Here is a 26,530-nt window from a genome sequence, read left to right on the forward strand (position 1 = left end):
AATCAGACTAACTAAAGTGTTTGTGCTAATAATAAAACCCATTATTTATAATTGGTTATAAAAGATAATGGTTTATTGAAATGAAGTTTGAGATTACCCTTTATCAGCAATCCAACTAAATTGTTGAGTAGATTTATTGTCTACTTTTACATATATGTCCTGCATGTTGGAACTAATAATACTGCTATTGATCACATATTTATTTTTTATCTTAGTAGTTTTACCTCTCCTGTGCTCTCTAAAGTCAAGAGTTTCTTCCCAATCAACTGGTAATGTGACGGCACTGACCCGTATTTATGACTGCTATAGTGCATGAATATAGTGTGTAGATGTGTTCTAGCTGAGCCTGCTCTCTTTCACTGGCACCGGCACCCTGTGAACAAGTGTTTATCCTACTAGCACCAGATGACTCTCTCACTCCACCGCTTCTTCTCACCTTTTTTCATTGTGCAAATGTCTAATTTCATATATGAATGAAGTATTTTTTAAATGGCCTACTTAGCTGTAGTTTCTATATTTTCTATGGTTTACTAAGAATTAAAATTTTGCTGCCTCAATTTTATAGATCATGAATTCGATTGTTTCCATATAATAAAGAGACAGATTGTTGACGAGGTAAAAACTGGATAAATTCAGCATTTAAAAACCATTAAAACAATTTACATTTATCAGCTTTTTAAGGCAGGGGTTCAATAATAGTTCAGTAATAAAAAGACAATGAATCATGTGTGAAAACCTGAAACCCCTGGCATGCCCTTAATAAAAGCTCTGAATTATTGATACAAGATAAAAAGCCAAATTATGATTTTCAGTTTTCCATCTTCAAATAGTTGTTGCCACTGCTAGTATCCCTGCATTTTGTTCCATGCTTTTTTTTTGTTTGTTTTCCTTCTGTTCAGTTGTCATCTTTATATAGAATTATGGAAAAATAAGCACATGCACTTAATATAAATGGTTAAAGGGGTTGTAAGTATACTTACAACCCCTTTAGAACCTCACATTTGTTTCTCCAGGCATTTGCTATAAGTTTGTTTATGCATTTCTGAGGTATCTTACAATTGATCTTAAACTCAATTGTATTCTTTCTATGTCAGATTTTTCATTTACCAGATTTTATCGTTGTGGCCTAATGGAGAGTAGTCAGTTATGTAACAGTTTGAGTGGAATCTTTTTGTAATCCACTCTTTAAGCGAATGAAATCATTCTGTCAACCTTTTGATAGTTCAGTAACAGTATCCACTCAATCATTCTTTTATCTGATCTGGATTATTGTCAAGTTTAGGGGTTTACATGCAAAGACTTTATATCATCCTTTTGTATAATGAAGCTTATTAAACCACTCTATCACCATCATCATCTCTTTCTAGATCTACATACAGTTGCACAGATAAACTCCCATCTACGAGCTATGCTGCTGCCACCTAACCCTGGCTGGTCTGCACACTCAGCAGGCCATTCTCCATGGGCAGCCAGATCCCAGGGTTTTCCCAGGGTGTCGGGTTGAGGGCTGGAGACCCCCTCCTCTGTCAGGGCTGTTATTACACAGGGTCATCTGTCACTGCTGCTTCCATTTAGGCAGTGAGAAAAATAGGCAGTGGGAAACTACCAGAAACCACTGGGGACTCTAAATGAACCAAGAGGCATAGATCTCCTTACCTGGATCAATATTATTACTCAGCAGCGGCTCTGTTCACCAAATAAAAGGAGAAAGAAAATTACACTCAGGTTTCACAAATTCGCCATTACGCACTGGTTTTCCATCAGATACTTCAGAAAGTATTTGAAATTTTGTGTTATCTTTGTTACACTCCAAAAAGAAAAGATCAACAGTGAAGCACAAGAACCTCTCTGTAGGTTTTCTCAAACTTACTGCTGCCACCTAATGGTGGTGTTTAGTAATTACACCCTAGATTTCACTTAAATTGACTCCCAGCAATCACTGTGTGTGTATTTGTCTTTTGCATGTATAGGATCATGAAGTTCCACGTAGCAAAGAAGAAGTTTAAGGAGACGCTGCGTCCGTATGATGTGAAGGACGTGATTGAGCAGTACTCTGCAGGTCACCTGGATATGCTCTGTCGCATCAAGAGCCTTCAGACCAGGTCAGGAAACGGCATGCACATTGATTGATATTGACAGATTTCTGTGTTCCTGCTTTCAAAATCAAGGAATTTATAGATGTATCAATAACCTGAGCTGCTATGTGTTGATTTTGCTGCAATTCGAGCTAACGCTATAGGTTATATAGCACGTCACAGAAAATCATTATAAATTAACTTTAAACTTTAACATTCTTTTAAGTACATATTTCTTTTCCAAACTAAATACATATGTGTAGATGTGTGTTCCCTCTCTCTCCCAGACTAGACTCTGTAGTGGGTCCTCCTCCAAGGCCTTTGCGCAGCCGTGGAAAGACCTTTTCCTCTCCCTCCCTGCATTTATATTACAGCCAGACCAGCAGGAAACGGTCGACACCGGGGTTAGACTCACCCCCTTTTCTGATCCTTCTGCCAAACGCTTCCCTACTAACTTTGCCAGCCAGTTTGAATTTGCATATGCTTAGATGTATTTGAACTAATTCAGCCAAATGTACAAATATAACTTATCTTAATACTTGAAGCAATCTTGGTGCAGTAATCATTTCACTGACTTAATAAGTGGACACATAGAAAACACAGGCCTTCTAGGTGAAAAGTCTGTCAAAATGGCATACACATAGCTTCATGCCACACATTACTATGACCACCGTTATTCTTCAGCACAGACTGAAGTCTTCTAGGTGAACTTTCTAGTATTTTCTTAAAGCAGTCTTCAGGAATAGTTTTCCAGGTTCTTGAAGGACATTACAAATCTCTTCTTTGGATGTTGGCTGCCTTTAGTTCTATTCTCTGTCCAGATGATCCTACAGTCTATGATGGTGCGTGGTTTTCTTTTCAGGTATGCTTTGACTGCATTAGCAGTGTGTTTGGGATCATCGTCAAGCTGATGAATTGAGCCATTGCTTTCCGCATGGTATTGCACAGTGGATTAAAATCTGATGGTACTCATCTGCATTTGTAATTTAGTTTTGATAAGATCCCCAACACCAGTGACTGAAATGCAGCCCCAAATCAAGACAGAGCCTCCACCACGTTATTTATAAATAGGTGTACAGTCAGTGTTTTCTTCTCTCCTGACCTCCTCAGTATAGACCGCTGACAATTTGAATCAAACTTTTCTCATTTGGATTCATCACTCAATAACACCAGTTCTTGCTTTCTCCCTTTTTCCCTTCCTTAGCAATGGCTTATTGACTACCACCCTTCTACTGAGATAGGTTTTGATGAGGCAACATCAAACAATAGCTGGATTAACTGAAGGGCTCGATGCAAATCTTGAGTTCTGTGTCAGGTCTTTGTACAGTTTTTTTTCCTATTTGTTAATGATAGACATTTAAATGTTGTTCTTCTGCAGTAGATATGGTTTTAGGCCTACCGCTTCTTCTTTTGTCCTCTATCTGTCCAGTTTCCTTAATTGCAGGACACACTGCACAGCATGCTGAAACATGCCATGTTTTTGACTAAAAGCATTTTAGGAATCACCTTGTAGAGAAATACTATTTTTTGCCAGTCGACCTGTGTTTCAGTCGGCATTAGGCGGCCTCATAAACAAAAAATCATTCATTTGAAAATGCCATCCTTCACCTCTGTGTGTATCTGTTCATTTATGTACCTGTGCTTAAAGCTTCATGGTGTTAAGTCAGAGAGAAGTGCCTGATCCAGTTTTTTTCCTATCTCCAGACTGGCCAGTGCAGCAGACTCTGGTCGCACCCAGCCAAGGAATATGTCCTCTCCTGCACTACACTATTATTACAGCAACCACATGAAGAAGCTTTCTGGCTCAGGGTTATTCTATTTCACTTAATTTAATTTTAGACTTTAAAATCCTGCCACATGCAGCCATAGCTGCTAATAAGTGCTATAGCAGTGGAAATCGGGTTACTGCGAGCAGATATAAAATATCTGAAATGTATTAACCTTCCCGCAGAACCAGATGGTTGGAGTTTACAGAAGAACATGTAGTTAATACCAGAAGGTTTTGACAATAACTGAAAGGCAAATTAAATTGCAGTACAATTCAATTCCTTAATTTAACCCAAAACTTGATGATTTTAATATGTTAAACTCCATCCACATGGTAAGGTTTTTATTAACCGTGTCTGACACATAAATATTTGAAGTAAATGCAAACAAACCCAAACACAGCTGTCTGACATCACATTAGATCTCATCTGTATTTCCACACTTCATTCTTTCTCCTTTCATCAGAGAGTAGAAACATTATTGTATGTGAATGCTGCTGATTTGTATGCAGTTGTGTGCGGTTTGGATGTGCTTTTTATTTTTTCCTGAGTGAAAACAGGCACCTGTGCATTACTTTGGAACTCAAAGTATGGAAATTAACTTCACTAACTGAACATAATTAACTGTCAGAGAACAAAGACAGCCATTGAATGAATACTCTGACATAATCTGACAATAATTTAAATCAAGCACTGCAAGAAGCAGCTCACTCAGAGCTTTTTTTTTTTTATTAAATATGCTTTATATTCAATAAAAATAAATAAAAAATGCAAACACAAACAAACTGCTACAAAATGTATTACATCCGATCCTAAAATTGAGTTTCCCATAGATTTTCCTCCTTTTTTTCCATAGTTGTTTTTATACTATAGCACTAATTCACTCAAGCCATGTGTGGGTTTTTTTTTACTAACCCTAACCTTAGCCTTCCGTTGCTTTAGGTTTGTTGTCTGACTGCAGATAACCTGAAATACAGCAGGGATGCCTTCTTATATTACAACGTCATTATTTTCTAGTATAATAATCCTAATGTATGTGTGTATCTCAGGGTGGATCAGATCTTGGGAAAAGGCCAGATTCCTGTGGATAAAAAAATGAGGGACAAACTGCACCCAGATGGAGACTCCCTAGAGGGCATGAGCATGCTTGGACGTGTGTGTAAGGTGGAGAGGCAGGTGGGTTTAAGAAAAAAAAATAAGGAACACAGAATGCATGTAAAATGCATTCATAAACTTTTATTACCTCACATTGTTGGTGATTTGTTTGGGCTCTTGACCAATACCTGTGAAATTTTGCTTTTAACAGTATCAATTTATCTGTATTGGAAACCCCCAGAAAATTTACAGAATAGTATTCAGCTCTTTCAGCCTTGGTTCTTATTCTCTTTTCTTTTGTGCCTAGGTAACTTCCATTGAATCAAAGCTGGACTCTTTGCTGGATATTTACCGCCAAGTCCTACAGAAAGGCCCCTCAGCACTCACCCTCTCCTCCCTCCCCCTGTTTGAGCTGGAGAACCAGCATCATAACTCGGACTACCCGACCTCAATCATTGGCAGGGATCTTCCCTCCCATCAGGGAGGTGAGCCTGTTGGAAGCGGAGGACACAACAGTGGCGGCATGCGTCGTTCTCTCAATCCCAACCCGAGAGGCTTGCGGCTCATACTGGCACCAGCTGATGATGATGCTCCTCCGGACTCAGCCCCTCCATCCTATCCACCATCCACAGCCTCGCTCTCCCCATCACCTCTGCTGCCCCCTGATAGCCCTTATCCAACTTTGGTCACCACCAATGGTACCCCGAAAAAAGCACACTTCCCTGATCTGCCGCCCCCACCTTCCTCGACGGGGAATTTCACTCTTCAACTCCCCCCTATGGTACATCCCTCTCACCTCCGATGCCCTGCTGACCCGATCTCAGATGATCTGACAGATGGAGTGGCAGTGGACGAGGAAAGCTCTGGCCCCTCTGTTGTTGTAGGATGCGGTGTGGATTCTGACCAAGAAGGTGACAACGAGGCAGCCTTTGGCCAGGGAACGGTTCAGCTGCGGGAGAAGCCTGGCTTGAAAGCTGAGGGGGTCTGGAGGAGGCACATGAGCCTTGAGGTGAAGCCCTTGCTGCTTCTCTCTTCGAGCCCAGATGGGATGGCTTCAGACTGGGAAGGTGGTCTTGGGAAGTCGATCTCTGTGCAGAACCTCAGTCAACCTTTGACCAACCGTGCCCCTGGTCTCTCCTCTGCACTCAACAACAGCAGCAGCAGCAATGGTAGCGAACGCAGCACTGCCCATGATGATCTTAACAACTGGGATGATACAAAACTCTTTATTAGAGAGTGCAAATTACAAACATCAGAGGAACATTTCGACTTCCTGTCACAGGGACCTGGAAGCAGCACCTCAGACCTTTTAAAGACTGTGGAGGAGGCTGCACCTCACCCAAAAGGAAAGTCAGAGTTTCTCAGTCAGTCCTCACACATACAGCTGGCATAACCACACTTACTGACAGACACACATTTCCATACTGTATGTAAACACCACTGTGGGTGAAGCCACTTTTTAAAATATTTTTACAGGGCAGTAAACAGATTATGTTGCAAGTTTTACAAATAAATCCTTTCTATATGAACAATGTTTTGATATTTTGTCTAACACTTTTATTCCCAGTTGCATACACACTTTTCATAGGGTACTAAAATTACTACAGCCTATACAGTAAATGAATGTACACGTATGTATGCAAGTGGCCATACTCATGTAAGACAAAATATACAATCAATACACAAAAATGAAAATAACCTTACTGGAAAAACAATATTTTGTTTTTATACAAAAATGACCAAGTTTTTCATATTTACTATCATAAATTAAAGAAAAAGATGCTTAATTTGAAGAGGAATCTTGGAAGGAATCCTAATTTTATTTCTAGATCCAGACTTGTTGGAAAAGCTGTAGATGCCAATCAAATAATGGGGCGCATTGTGAGAAACGGTTACTGTCCAACAATTTTACATTTTTGCTGAGTCTGACTCAGCAGCAAACCCAGTTTCGAGTCTAACTTTTCACTTTACAAATTAAAGGATAATGGAAGAAGAATGCTGAATAACTGTCTCACAGCCAGAACTACTTCACTCTAACTCATTGGTCAGCTTCTACGCACGTGGTGAAACCAGCAATCACATGTACATGCACATCCGCCGAACTCTTTTACACTCTGACAGTTGTGACCATTAACAATAACTACTACTACTCTAAGAAAGGCCAACATGACAAAGAGCTGAGACTGACTAAGAACTTTTCTTGGAAGAAGCAGAGAGTCACTCACTCTGCTAGTTCACTGTCTGTCTTTGGCAACTTAAAATTTCATCTTTTACTTACTCTATGCTTTCATACATATCACTACATGGACAGTTTGAAAAACGAAATATAAATAAAGGGAATAAAGGGTGAGGCCTGGTGTGAGAAAAACAGCTGAAGTATAAAAACTTAAAGGTTGAACCAGGGTTGCATGTGTGCAGACTACAGAAATCTCGTTTTCTTCATTTCCTACAATTGCTGAAGTGTTTGTTAATGTTGATGTGGTTGGATTGTTGGTCTAATCTGTCAGCAAACTGTAACTAAATTTGAATGCAGCAGACCTAATGGGAAGAAATGTCCTATCAGCACTGACTTAAAACAAGTGTTGGAATTTCTCCCACTTGGTTTGGATAGTAGCCCAGTAAGTTGGATGCAGCTGTTTTGAATATTGAACTGTGGTAGACTTTTAAGTGGGCTTTCTCAGCCAAGCATGAGATGCTGCATGTCTAAGCTGTAATTCAAAAGTGCTCATGCATTTCCTGGTGACTCAGACCTCCATCTGCATGTCAAAATAATGTTTGCTCCAAACTTTTAACAAAACGGTACGAACAAAGTCTGCCTACATGATCAATATTATCTGAACTAATTTGATAGAAGTTAAAACCTCTGTTGCTACTTATGTGGATAACCCACTTACTATTTTATGACAAAACTACAACATTTAAAGGCCATTCGTTGTGATCAAACTAGAAAAACCTCATTGATATTTTCTGTGACTTCTCTGATGAAGACTGATCTTAGATTGAGATTATATGTGGCTTATATAAGGACTCTTTTCACCAGGATGTTGGTACGCACTTCATCCTCACTCACCTCAGTCCTAATTAGAATATTTAACCATTCTGGGTTTTATTGTCACTATCTCGAAAATGACTAAAGTGGACCGTTTATATTATGGTACATTTAATCTTTAAGGAGATGTAGAGGCTTGTATGTTTTCAGTGTTAGATTTTTGAAAAACTGGTGTCTTGAAAGTGTCTTAATAAACAGTGTTTGTATTGCTGCCTTTCTTTCTTTTAGATAGGTTGACTGGTGTTTAAATGAGAATTATGCACAAAAACTATGTCAGCCATCTTCATTTTTGTTAGTCATTTTGATTTGTTTTGTATGTTGTCACAGAAGTCTTAAAATGTATTGTTTGTGCTATTCGTGTCCTTTTATTCATCATTTTTTCTGTTATATCCCCAGAGAGTTAAGTGCATTTCTTAGAATATTAACATCCTATAAAAGAATATAGCGAGTATTATCTTCTGACAAATGACAACTGCTAACACTTGTAGACTGATTTTAAAGTGTTTTATAGACCATGCAGAAGTTGTTCTGGTATGATAAAATATATTGTCATCATGAAAGCACAGTGTGTTTCTGTTGAGATTGACCTGGAAATGTGACATTGTAGTTTATGCTTATGTAATATTGACATAGATTTGAGTTGTAGCTATTGATTGAGCTTTGTTAAAAATGAGAACAGGCCAAATCCATAAGCAACAATGAAGCAAAACACCAAACACAGATGGGACAACCTTAAAAACTGCAATTGTTGCCCTCCCCCTCCCAAAGAAAACATGCCTATTTTTGCTGTCGGTATATTGCTTGAGAATCCTCCTATTATTTTTTTCTTCTTCACGGAGCTATAAAGGCCTCGTTTGCCTACAGACTATGCATATTGTATAGTTGAAGTCAAACTCCTGCTTTTCAGTTGGGCATCCAGTTCACTTAAGTTATGTCGCCTTGGTCACAGACTTTATATGGCTTTGATGGCTAATAATACCATTTCTGTATTGCTTGAACGATAATTTATTACACAACTGGCCTTAAAGCTTGATAATGTTAACTTTATTATTTCTTTGAAATTAATTTATTAAAGTGCACACTATGTTCTCTGGATGAGAAATGCAAAGAATTTTATTATTCATTAATAAAGTACAGGTTATCTGAACTTTTTTGTTTTTGTGTCTTTTTTGGTGGAAATTCTTAATCTTATTTATAAGAAGACAAAGGAACATTGTGAATCTATAGCCTTCAACTCTCTAAACGGTAGGGTAATTAACAAATGGATATTTCTTAGGCATTCTTTTTATCTGAAATTTCACAATTTTCTATACAATTTAAGCCACGTCTGATGTAAATTTATGAAAAAGTTTTAGAAAAACTAACTTTTCGGGAAGGACGTTAACGCGGCGCCGTCCGCGAATTCACTGTTCGACCGTTAATTGCGCTTACTGAAGTAGTGCGTAGGTAGCTGTTGGGTAGCCAAGCTTAAAATGTCTGATTGGGAGGATGAGTACGACCAGGACGGAGTTGCTATCTACAAACCTGCTACAAAACCGGCTTCGGCCGATTGGAAATTTTCATGTAATGACCGTCAAAGGGAAAATGTTGTTTTCGGTGTGAAAAATGGAACCAAATTTGGAGCCCCAAGGGAGAGGAGAGCTAATCGTAGCGGCCCGGGTCCCGAGGTCAACAAGTGGGGAGGTGGAAGTGATCGTGGAGACCCCGGACGACAGACGACGTTTAGCAAAGAAGAGTCTTCCCGGCCTCTGACTATCACAGTGGAAACTACTTCAATTGGAAGAGTAATAGGTACGTTGTCAGAATTAATGCGGAGATGAAATTTACAGTAACAAGTGTTTCACAGTCTTAGCAAAGCTGCATTTAGTTGTGTTGTTAGCGTTAGCTTAGATTTGATGGGTCCGCGCGAAGAAGCTGTGTAGGTGATGAGGTTGGCCTATACCCTGGAGGTTCTGCAGGTTTAGACTCTAAAACACATTTTATTCTGTTAAAAGGTCGTGGAGGAGCCACAATCCGTGAACTTCAAGAGAAATCTGGCGCAAGAATTAAGGCAAGTTGGTGATGTTGTGTTAAACTAGTACAACAAATCATGGGAAATCACAGTTTAGAAGCGAAAAACAAAAACTGCTTGAACTTTTAATTTGTTTAGATATGGTTATTTAACTTGGACTTGATAATGCCCTGATGACAAACACAATTTTGAGCCTTGAATGGATTCTCATTAACTTATCTTTTCCCTTCATTCCCTTTCCACTCTGTCCCCTCCCCTTTTCCAATTCTTATGAATTCATTGTATCACGTTTGGGTTCTTGGGTGCTTGTGTGTTGGGAGAGGTGTTAGGGCAAACAATGCTGTGCCTGGGCAACAATGCGTTTCCTCTTTCCTATTTCCTAAGAAATTCCTTTGTGGCGCTAAATCAAACTCCCTTCTAAAACTGAACACCCGAAGTAAGAAGCAAAGCACACACTCAAAACTTATGTAAAAAATTGGGCCAATCTCAGGTTTACCAGCCTATTCTCAACATGTTCGCTAACAAGCTCAAATTCGGCATAAGCTTGAGCAAAATGTCAGCATGCTCAGAGTGAACTGCTGAAATATAGATTTGTCAACCTTTTCCTGAGGTTTTCTTTAAATGGGTTTACCTGGCTTGGGGAAGGAACAAGAAAGCAGACTGAGGGAATATTGTAGTTGCCAACTTCCACCTACCAGTTTGTGTGTGGTGGGCCCATACCTTTAAAATCCAATAAAGTTCTGCCATAAATTGGGAAAACGTGTACATTTTTTTGCTCATTTTTAACTTAAAAAATGATCATTCTACTTTATTATTTAGGTTACATGCCTAAAAGATTTAGATTTCCATTGATAGTATCAGCTGATATTGGCTATTTACCAGTCTGTTGCTATCTGCATTATGAAAACCAGTAAATCAAAACATTTTAGAAAAGACAGGAGAAATGCCCTTCAACCATGTTATCAGTGATGTTTCATAGTTTGTCCACCAGAGGGTACTGTTTATCTTCTCTGTTAGTAATGATCAACAACCAGCTGATTCAAGCAGAGTGTAAACAAGAAGATGAATGATATTCAGGGAAATATGTCATGGCTCTGAAAGGTGGGGAAAGGCATTTTAAATTGCCAAATATCAGTAAAGTGGTCTTAAAAATTGTATTATGGTGTGTCACACACACACCATAATACAATTTTTAAGACCACTTTACACCACACGTGTTCAGAACTGCAATATATTTTAAAATGTTCTTAATATTTTGTCCCCCATGTGTATTTTCAAATCTCAGATTATAGATGCTAGATTATAAGTGTTAGAAACACTTATAATCTAAGTGCATGAAGTTTAAAATGCCATCAAACCATCAAAGTTGCTATCCAATGGTAACTTCTGGTACTGACTGTAAATGATAAAAGATATAGTTTTTAGCTCTGTTTCTAAAAGGCTTGAACACAAAATATATTGAAAACTTATTGGGAAGATGAGTCAAAATGGTAGTATTTTTAGAACGAGTGAGAAGTTTAAAATCCCGCAGCCAAATTTACTAAAAATGTGAATATCAGAACTAATTCAGTGCACAGGAAATATGTAAGATTTTATCCTTATACCGTCTTTGTTACTATTCTGTTTGTGTTTTCAGATAAACAAGGGAGGTTATGAAGGTGAGGTAGTCATTTTTGGGTCCACTGCAGCACAGCAGAAGGCCAAAGAGATGATCGAAGACTTGGTGGCAGAGGGCAACTCCCAATATTGTAATGGTGTGAAATTTATTTATTTGAATTTCTTTTCTTTTAGAAAATGATGTTTTCAAAACAATTTTCCTTGGGATTCTTGGTTAATATTTTTTCCACTAACATTTTTTTTAATTCACCAAAAAAGGAAATTGTTTTTAGTACAAATACTACATAATATACTTTTTTTTTATTGTAAATTAGAGCCATTTTAAGTTAATACAGTGGACAAGAATTTGTTTTGCTTTCTGTCTGACCCAACCTTTATATTTCTGAGATTAACATAAATCTGAATATCTCCTTCACAGCATTTAATTCCACCTTTATTTTGCTCATAGTGAGAGTTGTACCTAAATAAGAAGCCTGTGTCAGTTGAAGCAAGATGTTATGTATACCTGAGCTTTTGTCCCATAGATTGCTACATAAGGTTCTGACTTTTGCTGATACGCAGTTGTATCACATTTCATTACTGCACTGCATTCAATTCAATTCAGTTTTATTTATACAGCGCCAAATCACAACAACAGTCACCTAACAGGCGCTTTACATTGTAAGGTATACCCTACAATACTACATACAAAAAATCATATGACCCCCTATGAGCAAGCACTTTGGTGACATCGGGAAGGAAAACTCCCTTTTAACAGGAAGAAACCTCTGGCTTGACTCCAAGCTTCCTCACAGTGTTACTGGAGGCCAAGTTAATGCCATCCAGAGTAAGAATTTGGTTAGATACCATATCTCTAAGATTTTCAGGGCTGAGTACAATAACCTCAGTTTTATCTGAATTTAAAAGCAGAAAATTAGAGGCCATTCAGGTCTATATGTCTTTAAGACATTCCTGCAGTTGAACTATTTGAGGTGTGTTATCTGGCTTCATGGATAAAATGTAAAGTGAAAATGTTTGCTATGTCTTCTGATGATACTGCCTAAGGGAAGCATTTATAATGTAAACAGAATTGGTCCTAGCACTGAACCCTGTGGAACTCCATAATTAACCTTAGTGTGCGAAGAGGACTCCATTTAGATGAACAAATTGGCATCTATTAGACCTGTAATACCTGCAGCGTGCTCTAATCGTTCTAATATAATATTATGGTCAACAGTAACGAACGCTGCACTGAGGTCTAGCAGGACAAGCACAGAGATGAGTCCACTGTCAGAGGCCATAAGAAGATCACTTGTAACTTTCACTAAAGCTGTTTCTGTGCTGTGATGGGCTCTGAAACCTGACTGAAACTTTCCAAATAAGCCAATCCTCTGCAGATGATCTGTTAACTGTTTGAAATGAATGATATGAATTTTTGATTCTTAGTGAATGACTATGAAAATATGGATTTTCTTCTCAGGTTCTCGCAGAGGACAAGAGTATGGAGGAAGATGTGGAGGGGAAAAGAATGGCTCTGTCTGGTCTACTGCTGAATTGCAGGCTGCAAATGTTGTCCAGGACCGTCCATCCATAGACTGGGACGCCATCCGGGAGAACAAGGAGAAGTATAAGGAGCTCAAGTGGAAGGGTAAGTGATCATATTTGTCAAAAGGGCACATGACTTCTTATTCAAAACTATTTAGCTATTGATATAGCTTAATTTGGCATTATTGTAGGATAATTGATTAGAAATTAAACCGTGCGCTAAAGTTAAAGACTTTTGTTTTTTTTGGTGTTGGGGATGGAAATTGTGAACCCCATGCACATGTGCCATACCTATAAAATGGCTAAAATCGTACAGTTTATTAATGCTAAGTTACCCTCAAATATGTAAACATAAATTTGCAAATATAATTATCCAAAGCTAAACTTATTTTGTGATATTTTTGCTTTCTTCAGACATCCCACCTATCAAAAAGAAGTTTTACACTGAGGCACCGAGTGTGGCCGTGCTTACAGCAGAGGAAGTTGGTGAATGGAGGTAAATCTTAGTGGTTCTTGGTCATATGTCCATGTACTTCCATATGACAGGGTTTTACATGTATAAACAAAATTTAAGCCAGTTCAGAAAGGAAGATCTCCTCTGTGCTTTTCGTGATGTTATAACACCAGCCATAAAAGACTTAAGGTATTGTTGTCAGCATGGTAACCTAAGTTTGTGAATGTGATAACTCAATTTATAGCAGAAGTCTTTCTACTAAAATCTTGAGTATCTCAGTGACCTTGACCTTAAGGTCAGAGGTTAGGTTTTCTGAAAATCTTATGAATGCCGTAACTTGAGAACAAAGCTAATTTCTGCTGCTTGTATCCATGATCTCATTATTTCGGTTCTTCTGGTCAATACCCAGAGCTCGTGACCATAGGTGAGGGTAGGTAGGGTAGATCGACCAGCAAATTGAGAGCTTTGCTTTTACACTTAGGTTTCTCTTCACCGTAACAGACAGCGTTTGCATCACTGAAGCCATCTGGTCAGCACCAATCCCTCTGATCCCCGGCTCCGCTCACTCATGAGCAAGGCCCAGAGATTAACAGAGCTGTGGCATTTCTCAACAACAGTGCTCCACCTGGTGGCAGGTGGCTCCATAAAATTTAAGACTCAACAATTTACCAGCATTTGGGCATCAATTAAAATGTTGACAGTTACATTAAACGACTAGTACGTCTGGTAGCCACTGGTGACATTAGCAACAATTAGTTGACTACTCGCGCACATCCCTAGTTCAAATACAGACGGACAGTCTCCGAGTGGTTGGATTTTTCATCCAAAAACTGCTGTAACATTACTTTTGTTGGACTGTTTTTCCTCAGCAAGAAGGGTATGTGGTGGGTTTATCTAAATAACTACTTTTTAGAACTCTGCTCTCTGGCTTTATGGGTTGTGCCTGTGATCATTCTCTTTCTAAAGTCTGCCCTTGATTGAGTGGAGTCTCCCACTCTGACTTTCTTGGCGTTTTTATATTTGGTACATTTTGAATTTGGAGCACCTTCCCCTTAATGTCTGTGCTTTTATTTTTGTATGTGCTTTTTATCTAATGGCATAAATTTGACACTGACAATTGATCACCTTTTAACCCTTTAAGACCTACCATAGAACCAAGTCCGCCAGAGCTTATATTATATTTTTACATGCTGTGGAGCCATTTTTGGGAGCATTTCAAGTTGCTATACATCAATACAACCATTATAGCCCAGATTTTAATAATATGTATTCATTAAGTGCATAGTAATTACATAAATTGCAAAAAAGTGCAATAAACTACAAAAAAATTGAAAATCGTTTTTGATTTTTTAACATATATTTGTAGTTAGAGAAATTTAAGAGGCTTATCCCTCAAAACTGTAAATACAAAAAAGTTGCACAAAATAGTTTCCCACCACAGGAAATTTATTTTGAGTGTCTTCATAGTTTTATTTTTGAAATACACCAATTTTTATACACTGCAGGAAAAACGAAAATAAATATTATACTGCAAATTTGCAAAAAAGCAGCATATGCATCAAAATAAACTATTTCCAGCAGTGCAATATGAGTCCTAAGCATCCCAGAAACGACACAGAAAGTCATAAAGTCAAAGATAACTTTTAAAAAGAGCAGTATAGGCCCTGAGGCCCTGATCGCAAAAAAGACTACATTTCCGCGAAAATGACGTCACTTCCGGTTTCGGCCAGGTAATGGCGGAAATGCAAAAGTTCGCGCTGACGTCTATTCCAACGTAGGAAGTGTTTTGAACAGCTGATCGGACCAGCAAAGCGTGTTTCTGGAATATTATGTTTTTGTTCCTGCAAGCGCTTTTTATGCAGTTTTTGCAAAGCTTTATGTGGAAGGAAACCGTGACCTAGGACAAGCTGATGGCACAATATGTAAGTACAACTCCTCCGGTTTCATATGCAAAAAAAAATTTTGCGCTAGCTTACGTGGTTGCAGTGCTACCGGGATTTAAAAATAGTTACGCATAACAGAGCGTTCCCGCTCCGATCGGCTCTAAAGGGTTAAAAGAGGATGGAAAAAAATACACAGTTATTCAATTTATTGTCATGTTTCTGATATTTAACCTGGAACCAAACACATGGTATTCATCTGCGTTTAGCATGGTACTTGGTACTTTGAATCTGTTTTCATGTTTGTTTACACCTTTTCCTCAGGAAGGAGAACAACAATATCTTTGTGGATGACCTGAACGAGGAAGAAGAGAAACGGCAAATTCCCAATCCCTGTCGCACATTTCTTGAGGCCTTTGAGCTTTATCCAGAGATCATGGAAAACATTGACCGGGTTGGCTTCACCAAACCAACCCCCATCCAGGTATGATCGTGGCACCATAGCAGTTTTTGTTTTTGTTTGTTTGTTTGTTTGTTTGTTTTTTATGAGTTTAACCATATTTAAACTTATAAACTTATTAATAAGTTTTAATGATAAATATTTTGAATGTGCCAAATCAGATGAATCTGAATTAGCACAAATCTCTCTGTTGGAATTCTCAGATGTGTGTAAAACCAAATATTTTAGTTTGTTTTATGTGTAAAATGTTTCTTGGTAAACCAGGGAGATTCTTTACCTTATATGTTGTGTAAATGTGTTGTAGGTGGGTTTGGGAACAAAAACTTTCAAATCTGTTAGTGTGTGTGTTGCAATGACATATGCACCTGTAGTGACATGCCCTGTTTCTGCTGTGGGTAAATCCAGTGTTTGACTTTAGTGTCAGCTTTAACAGGAACTCAGCCTATTTTATTATAAATTCTTGGAACTGAGCCAGTAACTGTTGTAGTCTTTCCAAGAAGCAGAACTGAAAACCGGTTGTAGGTGGCATCATGTGTAGTTTTCTTTTCTTTTTGTTTTTTTTAAGAAGGGGGGGGGAAAAAAACCCTAAATGCATTTTTTCTCTCCGCACACACACAATACAACTTTCATTGAGTTCCTTGATCTAATCTTTTCATTTTTAAAGGTTTTCACTGTGTTAAACGTAATTCTAAGTTTTACTTCCAGTTTCTCACTAACTGAAGTTGCTATATAACAGGGCTGCCACGATTAGTCAACTATCAAAATCGTTGACGACTAATTTAATAGTCGACGCATCGTTTGAAGCTTTCTAAGATCCTGAAAGACGCAGGAATAAGTAAATGGCCTGTATTTGTATAGCACTTTACTAGTCCCTAAGGACCCCAAAGCGCTTTACACTTACATTCAGTCATTCACCCATTCACACACACATTCACACACTGGTGATGGCAAGCTACATTGTAGCCAAAGCCACCCTGGGGCGCACTGACAGAGACGAGGCTGCCGGACACTGGTGCCACCGGGCCCTCTGACCACCACCAGTAGGCAACGGGTGAAGTGTCTTGCCCAAGGACACAACGACCAAGACTGTCCGAGCCGAACTGCCAACTCTTGAGCCACGATCGCCCCAGTAGGATAGTAGGATTTAAGACTGAAACAGAAGATGGCAGCAATGCATGTACAACGATGGCAGCTGACCTTAAACGCCAAAGAAGAAGCAGTCTCCGGTATCGTAGCTGTGTCCAAATTCAGGGGCTGCATCCTTCGTAGGCCACATTAAAAGGGCGATTACGTGACAGCGATGTGATGAAGGCTGTCCAAATTCAAAGACTCTTCAAAATGACAAATGCGTCCTACTTTTCCCCAGATTTCAAAGACTGGTCAGGTGTATCCTTTGTGGCCCAGCTCATCCCAGAATTAACGCAGCTCAGCCAATTCCAGTTTCCAGCAATGGCGGCAGCTACTTAGTTTTAATATTACCCTTTCTGCGTCACAAAATAAACTTAAGATATTTTCAGGTGAGAATGTAGTTGTGTTAACTTCAAATGTCTGTTCAATCTATCAAGACATCGCATATTTGCAAAAGTCCTCCGACATTTTCGGAGACAAGCTGACCGGGAGGTCAAGGCTCACTAGAGCCGGCAAGAACAGCGAACTCCCGGCACAGACCCTGCGGTCTTTCGCTACTCAGGTTAAACATGATATATAAGTCATCGGATAACTTAAAAATGAGTAAATTGGTTTGGCTCAGATTAAAGTTATAGTTTTTACACAGCTGAATAAACGTCAAACTGAAAACTGATTAAACAGAAGTGTGAGATGTTAGAGAATTTACTCCAGTGTACTGTTATATTTGAGCGTGCAAGGAGCAGAGGACTGAGTTTATTAAACTCCACTGAAACAATCTGCAAATTTCATTAAAAGTTTAATAAACTATCATCTTGTCTTTGCTTTTAGTTAGCACATACTTTAAACACTTAAAGCTGTATGCTTTTTTTTTTTTTTTTTTGCTTTTTTTTTTGTGTGTGTGTGTGTGTGTGTCCTGTCTGGCACTGTGGCAATCAGAATTATTGTCTGAAGGCCAAGAAAAATGCCCAACAGATTTACTTTCCCAAGTGGGCCTTTTGCTATACTGGCCCACTTGATTGTCATAGTTTATTTGATCTTTATTAGTTATTTTTATTCTAAGTTATTGTAATCAGGCCAGACTGGACTCGGGACGGGAAAGAAAAACAAGAAGAAAAGTTCAGAAGAAAGTTAACAGAAGGAGAGGGAAAGAAAAAGGAGAAAAGAGAGAGAGAAAAGACAATGAAAATCTGCTTCATCACCCCCTTTTCTTTTTTTTTCTTTTTTTTCCGTCTTTTCCTGGATCACCTGTTGAGAAAAAAAGAAAACAAGCAGAAAAAGACTAGAGCAATAGAATAAACAACAACATGATGATCTATGGCAATATAACAGTAAATACTAAATGTAAAACATTATTGTGCAGCACATAAGATCGACAGCGCACAGTGTGCTTTAAGGTAGGAGCCAAAAAGGGTGTAGTTTGTGTGTGTGAGCACCCGTGTGTACACCTGTGAGCATGGACGCGCTTGTTTTTAAAAGGTTCCTACATGTAATGATCTGTTAGAGGATGTGGGGCGCCATAGCCCCGTCCTCCAGGGCATGAAGCAGGTATGGAGGAGATCAAAACTCCAGACATCCGGAGGCCCTCAGAAATGTTTAGCTTGTTGTTTCAAGGTACAAATATCTTTAATTGTAAGTTAAATCTGCATTTGTAAAATCAACCAGTGGTGACTAGAGAATCCCGTGTAGGTTGTTACTTATTTTGGAACAGACAATATTTGGATTTTTAATCAAAATTTAAAGAAACGATTCAAAGTAAACATAAATAATGAGAGGTTTTGACATTACCCTGCTTCTCACATGCCTGAAGCATCCTTCAGTGACTGAGCACCTAATGTATGATAAGATTTAAATTATCCAAACATGGGGAAATTTGTGTATTACCACATCTCGGGTACATGTAGCAGAATGAAAGCAACAAAGAGTATACCGCAATAAAATAAGCAAAATGTAATTACAGTGAGCTCTGTCATGCTGGATTTCATTTTTATTACAACAGAAGATGTACGGAATGGAAATGAGCAAGTAGCTGGGATGGCAGCAGAAATAGAGAGCAAGCCACTGAGCCAGTAACCGTTTAATAAAAGGATAAACACAGAACGCACTAGAGACTGATTTCGTTATCTGTTCTCATCCACCACAGGTGATTCAGTTTAATTTTATTTACAGTATCAGGGTAAAGTCCTTGCAGTGGCACAGACAGAAACTCAATCTTACCCTACCAGTAAGCACTGGGCAAGATGAGCTATAAATAATTTTATTAACAGTAATAAAACATTTCCCGCCCTTCACACTGAACCTACGCCATGGAGTACTTTCTGGAGTACTTTCTTTTCATACTTGGGTCACATCAGAATTCATGATGGTATGCTGCATAGGGAAATGAAACACCATCTCTCTTTCAAAGTTTAACTTTCATTTCCAGATTTAACTTTCATTTCACAGTAGGAATCTGGTCAGATTGAAAGCAATATTACATGTAGTGGAACAACCAGTTCTGTACAATGAATCACTATTTATAGCTCCACACTGCACAACAATGTAAGCACAAGCCTGCTGACATGATGTTGCAGTAATGACAAATACATACTTGCTTCAATATGTTCTTGGAGTTTTTTTTTCAGTTGCAGAATAAACAGTTTCTGTCTCTTCAACAGGAGGTTTCTAACATGCGACTAACCTAAACATATATTTTAAAACGTATCATTTTTTTTATACATGTCATAAAAAATGTTGTTTTTGTTCTTGCATAGTCTCCATATAAAAGATTTTGGGTAATCTTTATTTATTTATTTTATTTCTCACATGCTAACATTAAAGTTAGTCTTATACCAGATGTGGAGTTATATATGATGATGACTTTTTAAAATATAGTTTTTAATATTTCTTCAGTCTCAAGCGTGGCCAGTGCTACTGAGTGGCGAGGACCTGATAGCCATCGCTCAGACTGGAACAGGGAAAACACTGGCCTACCTGCTGCCGGGGTTCATCCACATGGATGGGCAGCCTGTGTGAGTGTAGAAAAACCTTATTTTTAGCACAATCTGAGTGTAACTGGCGCCACGTTCTCAAATAATAGATAGCGTTGTTTTGTTCAATTCCTTTCAGAAGAGGATACCTACAATAATTTTGCCTCTTCCTCTATTAAATCTTTATCTTTTTGTCCTTTGAGCAGACCTAGAGCTGAGCGGGATGGTCCAGGCATGTTAGTGCTAACTCCTACCAGAGAGCTGGCCCTGCAGATTGAAGCAGAGTGCAACAAGTACCGCTATAAGGGTTACAAAAGGTCATAAGTCACTAAAAATAAATTAAAATCAATGATCATGTGATGTAGAGAGGGCATGATAACGACTGTTCCTTCTGCATCTCTCTCAGTATCTGTATCTATGGTGGAGGTGATAGGAGAGGCCAGATCAACCTAGTGAGGGATGGCGTGGACATCGTGATTGCTACACCCGGCCGCCTCAATGACCTACAGATGAATGAGCTCATCAACCTCCGCTCCATAACCTACTTGGTCAGCTCTTTATGTCTATGCATGTTTGCTTTCCTCAAAGCTTGTGTTGGTCCACTGTGTAGAAAAAAAGCCCATGAAAGTGTTCTTGTAGCATTTGACAGGAAGCCTAATTAAATGCGTAAACAATAGGTGTAGAAATATCTGCGCAGGTCATAGCAAGGATCCACATCTAAAACTAAATCTAAAATTACCAATGTGTTTTAACTTTTCTAATCTGCAGCCAGCGAAAGGATTATCAAATTAAGAAGAAGGTAAAATCAGAGCTGTCTGTATGCAGATAAACTGTTGTTTGTGAAATTTGATTGATTTCTCATAGACTTAAAGTATCCCTTTCTAGTAGGCATACTTGCACGTAGAATGGATGGATTTATATTATAATGTATAAGTTGCTAGTAATTTGTGCCATAGTCTTATAGATTAAACTAGCAGTGTACACCATTGGTCCCCAACCCCCGGGCCTCGGACCGGTACCGGGCCATGAGAGTTGAGGCTCAGGGGTGAAATGTATGGTTTTCAGGGTTTTTATCGGTTTTCAGCATTATTTTTTTATCGTCAAGTCAGTTTTCCTGGGTCTTTTCACGTGTGTTATGAATAAATCTTCTTTTTTTCAGTTTTATTTTGTTGTATTTATCCGCGACACCTTAAAGGTCTGTGAAAATATTGTCGGGCATAAACTGGTCCGTGGCGCAAAAAAGCTTGGGGACCGCTGGTTTACACCATAATCAACCAGGCTTTTTTTGGGCCCAGAAAATTATACTTGTATACTTGAGGCTTGTAAACATGTAATCTACTGGCTGCTGACACATGGTGCATAGTAGGTGGGTTTTATTTTGTATATTTGGCGTACTCATGTTGTGTGTGTGGTGAAAACGAGATGCGCTGTCTTTAGTAACTACTCTTTTAAAAAGGTGCTGGACGAGGCTGACCGTATGTTAGATATGGGCTTTGAACCCCAAATTATGAAGATTCTTCTGGACATCCGTCCAGATCGACAGACTGTCATGACCAGGTATAAACAATTTGCCATCAGTTAATGATGAAACTGACCACATGAACACACAACACATCCAATTCAGGAACAAGTGCATTTAAATGGTTGACTTTAAACATGAAAACCATCAAGTATTGGTTGGTGTTCATCCAGAGTTGTAGAATATAATGTATGTATGGAAATTAAAACAACCTTTCTATGCCGTTATTTCTCATGTTTCAGTGCAACTTGGCCCACAGGTGTGAGACGACTGGCCAAATCCTACCTAAAGAATCCCATGATGGTTTATGTGGGCACCCTGGACTTGGCTGTAAGTAGAAATGAATCCAATCAGTGATTTAAATGTCCTGACTATTTTTTTTTTTTTTTTTGTATATTGTCCCATCATAATCCCACCATAAGGTCGTCAAGTATAAGTTTATTTATATGGCACATTTACAACAGCTCATCCTTCAAACTACACTGAACAAAAATATAAACGCAACACTTTTGTTTTTGCTCCCATTCCCCATGGGATGGACGTAGAGACCTAAAATTCATTCCAGATACACAATATAACCATCCCTCCCAAACAGTGGTCACAAATCAGTCCAAATGTGTGGTAGTGGGCACATCTGCCATATTGAGATAATCCATCCCACCTCACAGGTGTGCCACGTCAGGATGCTGATCTGACATCATGAGTAGTGCACAGGTGTACCTCAGACTGCCCACAACAAAAGGCCACCCTGGAATGTGCAGTTTTGTCTCACAGCAAAATGCCACAGATGCCACAAGCAATGAGGGAGCGTGCAATTGGCATGCTGACAGCAGGAATGTCAACCAGATCTGTCGCCCGGGCATTGAATGTTCATTTCTCAACCATAAGCCGTCTCCACAGGCGTTTCCGAGAATATGGCAGCACATCCAACCGGCCTCACAACCGCAGACCTCGTGTAACCACACCAGCCCAGGACCTCCACATCCAGCTGGTTCACCTCCAAGATCGTCTGAGACCAGCCACCCAGACAGCTGCTGGAACAATTGGTTTACACAACCAAACAATTTCTGCACAAACTGTCAGAAACCGTCTCAGGGACGCTCAACTGCATGCCCGTCGTCCTCATCGGGGTCTTGACCTGACTCCAGCTCGTCGCCGTAACAGACTTGTGTGGGCAAATGCTCACATTCGATGGCGTCTGGCACGTTGGAGAGGTGTGCGCTTCACGGATGAATCATGGTTCACATTGTTCAGGGCAGATGGCAGCTGAGAATGTCCCAGTTCTTGCATGGCCAGCATACTCACCGGACATGTCACCCATTGAGCATGTTCGGGATGTGCTTGACCGGCGTATACGACAGCGTGTACCAGTTCCCACGAATATCCAACAACCTCGCACAGCCATTGAAGTGGAGTGGACCAACATTCCACAGGCCACAATTGACAATCTGATAGACTCCATGCGACGATGTGTTGCACTGCATGAGGCAAATGGTGGTCACACCAGATACTGACCGGTTCTGGGTCCCCAGACCCCCAATAGCGCAAAAAACTGCACATTCCAGGGTGGCCTTTTGTTGTGGGCAGTCTGAGGTACACCTGTGCACTACTCATGATGTCAGATCAGCATCCTGATGTGGCACACCTGTGAGGTGGGATGGATTATCTCAATATAGCAGATGTGCCCACTACCACACATTTGGACTGATTTGTGACCACTGTTTGGGAGGGATGGTTATATTGTGTATCTGGAATGAATTTTAGGTCTCTACGTCCATCCCATGGGGAATGGGAGCAAAAACAAAAGTGTTGCGTTTATATTTTTGTTCAGTGTAAAATGCAATTGAAATAAGTAAAATGCACAACAATGATGAAATAAAAATATAAAAGAAAGAATAATACAAGACAATACAAATAACTAAAACAACAATGACTAAGGCTGTTAAAACAAAATGCTTGGGTCAACATGTGCTAAAGACAGTCCATAAAAATGTATCCTCAGTAAAGATTTACAATGTTCCAGGGTTTGCACAGCACTAATATTTAGAGACAGACTATTCCAGAGTCTGGGACCTACCATGGAGAAGCCTCTGTTGCCACAGGATTTAAGTTTAGACCGTGGTTAACATTAGTTTTGAACTGGACCTCATGGTTCTTTCTGGAGTATAAATAAATACAGCTAGGATAGGTAAGAAGGATGAATTAGCAACAATCAAACTACTGTATTTCACATGGTTGTTTAGTGACTTAAAAACTAAAAGTTAGCTGGATACTGGAGAGATGGTTTCTGTCTGACTTTTGCATGTCTGACAGTTGAGAATTTGTTCATTTATTCTTGGCAGACATGTTATTTACTTTAAAGTTCTAAATAGCGTATGCCCGTTTGGATTCTGTTTACATGCTTCCTGTGTTTCTATTCTTGTCAGGCTGTTAACACGGTGCAGCAAACAGTGCTGATTGTTCGCGAAGAGGAGAAAAAGTCGTATCTGTTTGACTTCATCAGAAACATGCAACCGGAGGAAAAAGTGATCATCTTTGTCGGCAAGAAGCTTGCGTAAGTGCGGAGTTGGTTCATAGTTGTGGCTGTTCACCACTGTTACATTTGGATAAACACACATCAGCATTGGTACCCACTTTAATCGCTTGTCCTTTGTTTTGCTCGTTTCCATTTTTGTTCAACATCAGAGTTGATGACCTGTCCAGTGATATGTGCCTTCAAGGTTTGGCTGTGCAGAGTCTCCATGGTGACCGTGAACAGTGTGACCGTGAAGAAGCTCTCAAGGACTTTAAAAACGGTATGTAACGTGAAGGGAAAAGTGCTTTGAAAAATAGTCTGCATGGCACTAGCAGAGAAAATGGAAACACATTTTTGTGTGTAGCTGGTGGTCTTATTTTAAACTAAAGACTACCACAAATAATGGCTGTTGGATCGAAGTTATGACAGAATAAGTGTTGTATCTTTTTCCAGGTCGAGTTCGTATCCTCGTGGCCACAGATTTGGCATCTCGAGGGTTGGATGTCCATGACGTAACACACGTCTTCAACTTTGACTTCCCACGTAACATCGAGGAATATGTTCATCGTGTAGGTCGCACTGGCAGAGCAGGGTAAGAGAGTGTGCATGCAGACTTTACTGCCAGGCTGTGCTTGTGCTAGCTTGTGATGTTGATGCATGTTTCGTTTCAGACGTTCAGGTGCTGCTGTGACCCTGGTGACAAGAGAGAACTGGAGAATGGCACCTGAGCTAATTCCCATCATGGAGCGAGCAGGACAGGTTGGCAAAAACATATTTTGTGTTGACATAAATACACTTTTGATTGAGTAGACTTTTTTTTTTCTCCTTCAAAATGTAACATAATTCCTGAGAATTCTGTGCATGTGTACTTATATTATAATACAGCTGACAAACTGATAGTCTTTTTTTTTTTTTTTTTTTTTAATTCTTTATTTCTAAACTGTTACTTCCCGAAGGTGATTACAGGCATTAATCAACACAATTTACAAGGGAAAAACAAAACAAAATGAAAGAAAAAGAAAAAAGAGAAGGGGAAAAAAAAAAGAAAAAACAGTCGGGAGTGACCAGTTAGCTAGGTTGGTGGTTTCAAGCTTTGAAAAGAAGATTCGGCTTATGGGTATTGGCATATAGGACCCACTTATCCCAACACAAATGGAACCAACCCACCCTGTCATTGACATAAGCTGTTACCTCCTCCATCCTATAAATCTCTAGCGTAATTTCCCACCATAATGACAAGGTCGGTATATCTTGCAAGGACCATTTCTTAGTTATACCTTTCTTACTTGCAACAAGTAAAGCTCTTAACAGACATGTATCATTTTTAGACCAGTTCTGCGGTATACAACCAAAAAAGATTGTCTTCATGTCCAAAGGGAATGTACAGTCAAAAATGCCTTGTAATGTACCATGAATGTCTTTCCAGTAGGTCCGTAGCAAAGAACAGTCCCACATAATATGGGTGTGATGTGCTCGTTGGTGTCCACAGTTTCTCCAACACACAGGAGGATTCCCATCATAATGAGCCTTTTGATACGGAGTAATAAGGAACCTTATCAAAGACTGATAGCTAAAAACTGATAGTCTTAACAAATCCTTTTGCAGGATATCCCAGAGGAGCTGTTGCTTATGGCAGAAAGGTATCAAAAGCACAAGAAAGAGAAGGAAATGTCCAATCCAAGGGGAGGACAGGGGCGAGGAGGAGGGAGAAGAAATGGTGGAACAGACCGCGGCCAAAACTGGGGGTTCTAATACAGAGCTCTCCATGTAAGTTTTCCCGCCATGTTCCTCCACCTTACTCTGACAGGAATTAACAGTCAAATTACTGTATTTCACATGGTTATGAGAATGTTCATTTTCTTATCCTTTTCTCCACAGGCTGGAGCAAGGTCTCAATCTACCTGTGTTATTTCTTTTTAATGTGCATTTTAGTTCTTTATTTTCTGTTATTGAAAGGTTTGCTTGCTGGATTATATCTATGATCATTTGGCAACTTGCACCTAATTGTTTTCTTCTCTTAAAAGACTTTAAAATGCACATTTTTCTCTGCCATAAACTTTTCTGTCTGTTATCATTCAGAATATTTTGTGTTATCTCTTGGTTGTGGAAAGTTTAATAAATTGTTATCTTAAAAAGAAATGACATGTTGTGCATGCATTAATGGCTTCTTCCTTTAGAACTTAACCATAGAATTGTGGTAATAATTGAATCTACTTTCTTAATTGCCTATATTAATGGTCAAAAATTACATGGACACTGTTGGGGGTAAATGCTCATAATTTGGGGGGGAAATAATAATATCATGGAAAAAGAGAAAAGTCAGGTCTTTTGGAAAAAAAAATTGTCAAACAGGAAGTGATGGTTTGCGTTAAGCTCAACAGCTTGTCTGCTTTACTTGCTCAAGATGTTTAGTCTGCTGACCACATCAGTTTACTTGGAGATCTGATTTATAAGAAAATCTAAGCACAAAC

The 26,530-nt window shown here is 39.2% G+C and overlaps 2 protein-coding genes across 4 annotated transcripts in view; both read left to right on the forward strand.

Annotated features, from left to right (window-relative positions):
- Positions 1-9,132, forward strand: part of kcnq5a (potassium voltage-gated channel, KQT-like subfamily, member 5a) — a 119,567-nt gene extending 110,435 nt beyond the window's left edge. For 2 of the 3 annotated variants that reach the window (XM_004553440.4, XM_004553441.4), the window contains 3 exons: positions 1,971-2,102; positions 4,891-5,017; positions 5,244-9,132. In XM_004553440.4, coding sequence (XP_004553497.3) covers positions 1,971-2,102; positions 4,891-5,017; positions 5,244-6,329 — 1,345 coding nt within the window. In that variant the 3' untranslated portion in view covers positions 6,330-9,132. Of the gene's footprint in view, positions 1-1,970; positions 2,103-2,362; positions 2,480-4,890; positions 5,018-5,243 lie in introns of all 3 variants that reach the window. The other variant, XM_004553439.4, reaches the window with a different exon arrangement.
- Positions 9,133-9,372: 240 nt separating this feature from the next.
- Positions 9,373-26,198, forward strand: ddx43 (DEAD (Asp-Glu-Ala-Asp) box polypeptide 43). The gene is made up of 17 exons (XM_014407755.3): positions 9,373-9,776; positions 9,980-10,035; positions 11,633-11,750; positions 13,073-13,240; positions 13,552-13,633; positions 15,796-15,955; positions 19,949-20,067; positions 20,232-20,342; positions 20,432-20,573; positions 21,482-21,582; positions 21,787-21,874; positions 23,971-24,098; positions 24,230-24,339; positions 24,513-24,651; positions 24,731-24,818; positions 25,665-25,826; positions 25,938-26,198. The coding sequence occupies exons 1-16, from the start codon at positions 9,458-9,460 to the stop codon at positions 25,809-25,811; spliced, it is 2,076 nt and encodes a 691-aa protein (XP_014263241.1). The 5' UTR covers positions 9,373-9,457; the 3' UTR covers positions 25,812-25,826; positions 25,938-26,198.
- The last annotated feature ends 332 nt before the right edge of the window (positions 26,199-26,530 follow it).

Source organism: Maylandia zebra, linkage group LG13 (assembly GCF_041146795.1).
Source record: "Maylandia zebra isolate NMK-2024a linkage group LG13, Mzebra_GT3a, whole genome shotgun sequence".
Lineage (NCBI taxonomy): Eukaryota > Metazoa > Chordata > Actinopteri > Cichliformes > Cichlidae > Maylandia > Maylandia zebra.

What these genes read in the sequence shown, in the direction of transcription:
- ddx43 (XM_014407755.3), top strand. Translation starts at nt 9,458, where the DNA reads ATGTCTGATTGGGAGGATGAGTACGACCAGGACGGAGTTGCTATCTAC. An exon ending in CACATGGATGGGCAGCCTGT is followed by an intron (nt 20,068 to 20,231) that starts GTGAGTGTAGAA and finishes TCCTTTGAGCAG; the next exon opens with ACCTAGAGCTGAGCGGGATG. An exon ending in TGGGCACCCTGGACTTGGCT is followed by an intron (nt 21,875 to 23,970) that starts GTAAGTAGAAAT and finishes TATTCTTGTCAG; the next exon opens with GCTGTTAACACGGTGCAGCA.